Below are 4,181 nucleotides of genomic sequence, written 5' to 3'. Positions count from 1 at the left end.
CATTGAATGTCATGTGCCATTTTGTTGCCAAGTCACCCAGTTGAATAATTTTGTATCATCTGCAAATTATGCCACCTCACTGTTTACCCCTTTTTCGAGATCATTTCTGAATATGTTGAACAATGCTGATCTGAACACAGGCCCCTGGGGGACACCACTACTTTATTTACTTCTCTCCATTCTGAAAATAGGCCCTTTATTCCAACTTTTTGTTTCCCATCTTTTAACTGAGTTGCCTGGCAATGCTTTCAGGATCATCCTTAATTTAATGACAAGCCTTTTATCTTAATCACCCTGCCCAAGGGCAGAAGCTGAGAGTAGCACAGAACTTATTACATTCCTCACTCAAGCTGAGGAAAACCTGGGTCGCTGTCCTGCAAAGACTCCCACAAACTCTTAGTGCGAACCATGTGATTGGCCTTCTTGAAACCAAAGAAAATGTGTCTAAGTCTTTGCAGGAAAAGACTCTTTGCTAAAGCAGGTAATGCAAGGAGAAACTCCACACTGGTGCTTAGGGCCTGCAGAATGCTTTCAACCACTCCAAGAGCACGATTCTTCTATCATTCCAGGGCTTTGAAAATTGCAATTTGAGAAGTGCCCTGTGGCCCCGACTCCACAGAAAGGAATTTCGTCTGATGGAATTTTTAAGCAAGGAGGGCGGAACAAGGAGAACCAGAAGACCGATATTATGCTGCAGCAGAGTTTTTAATGCAAATGCAATTGGCAGTACACAGTTACAGGAAGAAATAGTACAGAGCAGAAAGAATGTATTTCCAGAGTTTCAAGAAGGCCTGCAACCAATAACAGGCCTCAATGGGTTGCATTTCAGACAACATGTTCTTTGTGCTTTGTTGCAGCTGCAGAGGTTGACAAAGAAGTCCCCTCTGTAACCATTTTAAGTTTTTTGTTTTACCCCAGTCGGTGGGAAATGAGACAAAGCAAAATAGAAGCAGAGGACTACACAGCTTCTCCATTATACATCAGCCATAGCAAAGGTTAAAGTGAGGTGCTAAAGATACGTATTGATGGAAAGGATAGAACATATGGGGCCTAATTCTCCTTGACAGCAAGGTCTCTTTTTCCCCTTTAAAGGGACTTACAGTGATAATGAATGTAAATGATGCCTATGTTAAGGCCCTTGTTTCCTTCACACTGCGGGCTTAGTGTAAATAGCTTGCGTGTAATGCAGAATGAGTCCACATGTGAAAGTGAGAATCAGCACATGGCTGGGAAAGCACTAGCGGAAAGAGTCCTAAAGCGTAACATTGGAAATGCAGCAGGGCTATCAGACCAAGATGCTGAGCACACACAGCTCCCTCAGGTGGAGCCATGTTTGCACAGCACTTCTGAAAGCCATGCCCAAAAGATCAGGGGTGAATCTGGATCTTGCTGTTCATTTCCTGGTTCTTCCTTCTTCTACGAACATTCCTGCTGGGTTTAACATGGCCCACAATATCCACCAAGATACCTACGGCCATATCCTCCGTAACCATAAAGGCCCGGGTAACCGCAGTATCCCCCATGTCCCAATAATCCCCCGTAACCATAAAGGCCCGGGTAACCGCAGTATCCCCCATTGCCCAATAATCCCCCGTAACCATAAAGGCCCGGGTAACCGCAGTATCCCCCATGGCCCAATAATCCCCCGTAACCATAAAGGCCCGGGTAACCGCAGTATCCCCCATTGCCCAATAATCCCCCGTAACCATAAAGGCCCCCGTAGGCACCATATCTCCCTAAACCATACAACCCTCCATAACGGCCTCCATAGCCGTACAGTCCCCCCGAACCGAATGAGCCTCCCAAACCAGCACCGACCACAGGTGCTCCTGCGGCTGCCACTTCGCTCTGCTGAGGGAAATTGCTGAGAATTGGTCCGGGGAGGGTCACGACAACCGGGGAGGGTCTGATCACCACTTCGGAGTCAGGGCACTGCCTAACGCAGGGCTCGTTGCAGCTGCCAGTGACTGGACTGGGTCGGGCCACCCCGCATTCTGGATAGCAGAGGCTGGAGAAAGACATCTTTCTGGGACGGAGGTAAACCTGGAACACAAAACAGGGACTAGAGTAAAGAGAAGGTGCAAGTGCCGGTGGAAGAAAGGTTTCAAAGCTCGGTTACAATTGTCGTGAGGTCAGCATGGGTCCTGAGAGAGAGAGGAGAAGTGGCCTGAATCTCTTTTTGTGTGGTCATGTATTTGTTCCTATTTTCTCTTTCTATGCCTCTGTCCACTCACTCTAAACTTCCCTCCCAGCAGGCCCCTTTGATCCTCTCAAAAAGACTTTGTCTGAAAAACGCTGACTAGAATAGGTGTAAGTATTTCTGTGCTGGACACCTGGGATTCTGGATCCATTTTAGACATTTCTGAAAGAGAAGATGGCTGGGATCATGGTAATCAGATTGTTTCCTTTGAGGATTTAACCTCTGCATGCAAACCTGTTAAGTGTGGCTCTTGGTTCTCCAAACCTTGGGAATCACCAATACTTGCTAAAACAAGAAACAGAAGCTTTTCTTTTCTCCAAACAATTCACTACAGAGAAACTCCTCAGCTGGGGTTTAATGGGTTCAGTTCCACTGACTTCCATAGAGCGGCACGAAATTACACCATGTGAGGTATGGGTATTTCTGCTCAGGAGAACATAGGAATTGCTTGCCTGGATCACACCTCTTGTCATCTTAATCCATTCTCTTGTCCTCAGTAGTGAGGGGTCACAGCTGCTTAATAGAGAAATGTAGAAAACCACTGAATTGGCCCTTTCTGGACTAACCTGGGAAAATTTCTTCCTAATCCAACAAAGTGAAAAATGTTAAGGGACTTTCTAAAGTTACTGAAAAGATTTCAATGCCCTCATTCTTCTTCCAGTTAATAGGAAATATGTTTCTGAATTGCATGTGTTGCTCTTAAAGTCTCTCCTTTAGCTTCAGATCATCAATCTACGAGCGCCTGCAATTGAATCACGACTCAAGATAGTTATGGAAGAACCCCCTGATCCCTGACAAAAATCACAGTGAGCAGATGCAAGATTCCGTCGTCAATGAAAAGAGGCCCTATTGTGATACCTCTGTGGTTAGAAAGAGATTGAGAGGAATTGGACTTACCCAGTTCACTGAGGAGATGAAGTCTGGAGAAGTGTGTAGAAGAAATCTGAATCGTGAGTGCTTTTATACCGTTCCTAGGACTGCCTGGAGGATCTGAGATGCTGTTTGTGGAGGAGGTCCAATTAGTTACCAAACAAACTTGATTTCCTTCGCAAGTCCTCCTTTGGATGGAGCTATTTTCCTCAGCGTTGGTGATTATTGGGCTAATCTGAGCCTCAGAGGGCGTGACATGCACTTTGCACCTTCAGCTGTCTTTCATCTTAGAATTGTACGGGCCAACTGCATTTCTCGTATCATTCCAGAGATTTTATAGGTGCTGCCATTATAATGAAGGTCAAGGTGATGATTCTGAGCAGCATCAGTAGCACAAGTGGGTGTCATGAAAGGAATACAGTTTGGTCCTTGCAATTCATGCTGGTCATGATTAGGGGCATGGGGCAGTTCATTCTAAACGTGCTATGAAGCAAGCACCCATTTTTCTCCATTCTCACCACCTCCATTCTCAGCAGGTCCAATCCAATTGCCTTTGAAATCCATGGAAATCATTCCATTTCCTCCAGCCTGTTTCCTGTCCTGACTTTAAGTCTGAAATTCATCCTTTGGCAGAGGGATAGTACAATGCCTATAGACAACTTGAGTCCAATTTTAAAGTTTCAAACTTGGTCACAGCAGGGACTTAAGCTGAGCATGGGCCTTTGTGATGGCCATCTGCCTGGGGTGAAGCTTTTTCTATCGTAACTAAAACTTGACCTAACATTGGCCCTTCACTTGGGTCACCAATGCTGTCTCAAAGGGCTGCTTAGAGTAGATTTGGTCATGGGTCAAGGGGAGGGATGGCAGAGAGAGAAAGGAAGCAGTGCTCTTTTACAGAAAGGTTTTGAATTAAGTCTTGGAACCTGTACCCTACCACAAACCATCTCTCCATCCATGAGCAGCCAAGGAATTGAAGTCTAGTTCGACAATGCAGTTGCGTGAGCCCAGCGGGAAGCCCAGGAGAGATTAAAATGATGCATTCTTGGTGAAGGAGGAGATGGCTATGGGATGAGATTTGACATAATGTCTGACGAGACAAAGGGCATGTTGC

The 4,181-nt window shown here is 45.7% G+C and overlaps 1 protein-coding gene across 1 annotated transcript; it reads right to left on the bottom strand.

The window, feature by feature from the left end:
* Positions 1 to 686: 686 nt before the first annotated feature.
* On the bottom strand, positions 687 to 3,180 carry LOC311525625 (uncharacterized protein). Its single transcript, XM_084637931.1, has 2 exons — positions 3,098 to 3,180; positions 687 to 2,043 (listed from the first exon to the last, which is right to left on the bottom strand). Exon 2 carries the CDS (start codon positions 2,020 to 2,022, stop codon positions 1,438 to 1,440), a length of 585 nt encoding a protein of 194 aa, XP_084494057.1. The 5' UTR covers positions 2,023 to 2,043; positions 3,098 to 3,180; the 3' UTR covers positions 687 to 1,437.
* Positions 3,181 to 4,181: the final 1,001 nt, after the last annotated feature.

Source organism: Lepidochelys olivacea (genome assembly GCF_965140295.1).
Source record: "Lepidochelys olivacea isolate rLepOli2 genome assembly, chromosome: 1".
Lineage (NCBI taxonomy): Eukaryota > Metazoa > Chordata > Testudines > Cheloniidae > Lepidochelys > Lepidochelys olivacea.
This window is presented reverse-complemented; position numbering and strand designations above follow the sequence as displayed.

What these genes read in the sequence shown, in the direction of transcription:
- LOC311525625 (XM_084637931.1), bottom strand. Translation starts at nt 2,022, where the DNA reads ATGTCTTTCTCCAGCCTCTGCTATCCAGAATGCGGGGTGGCCCGACCC.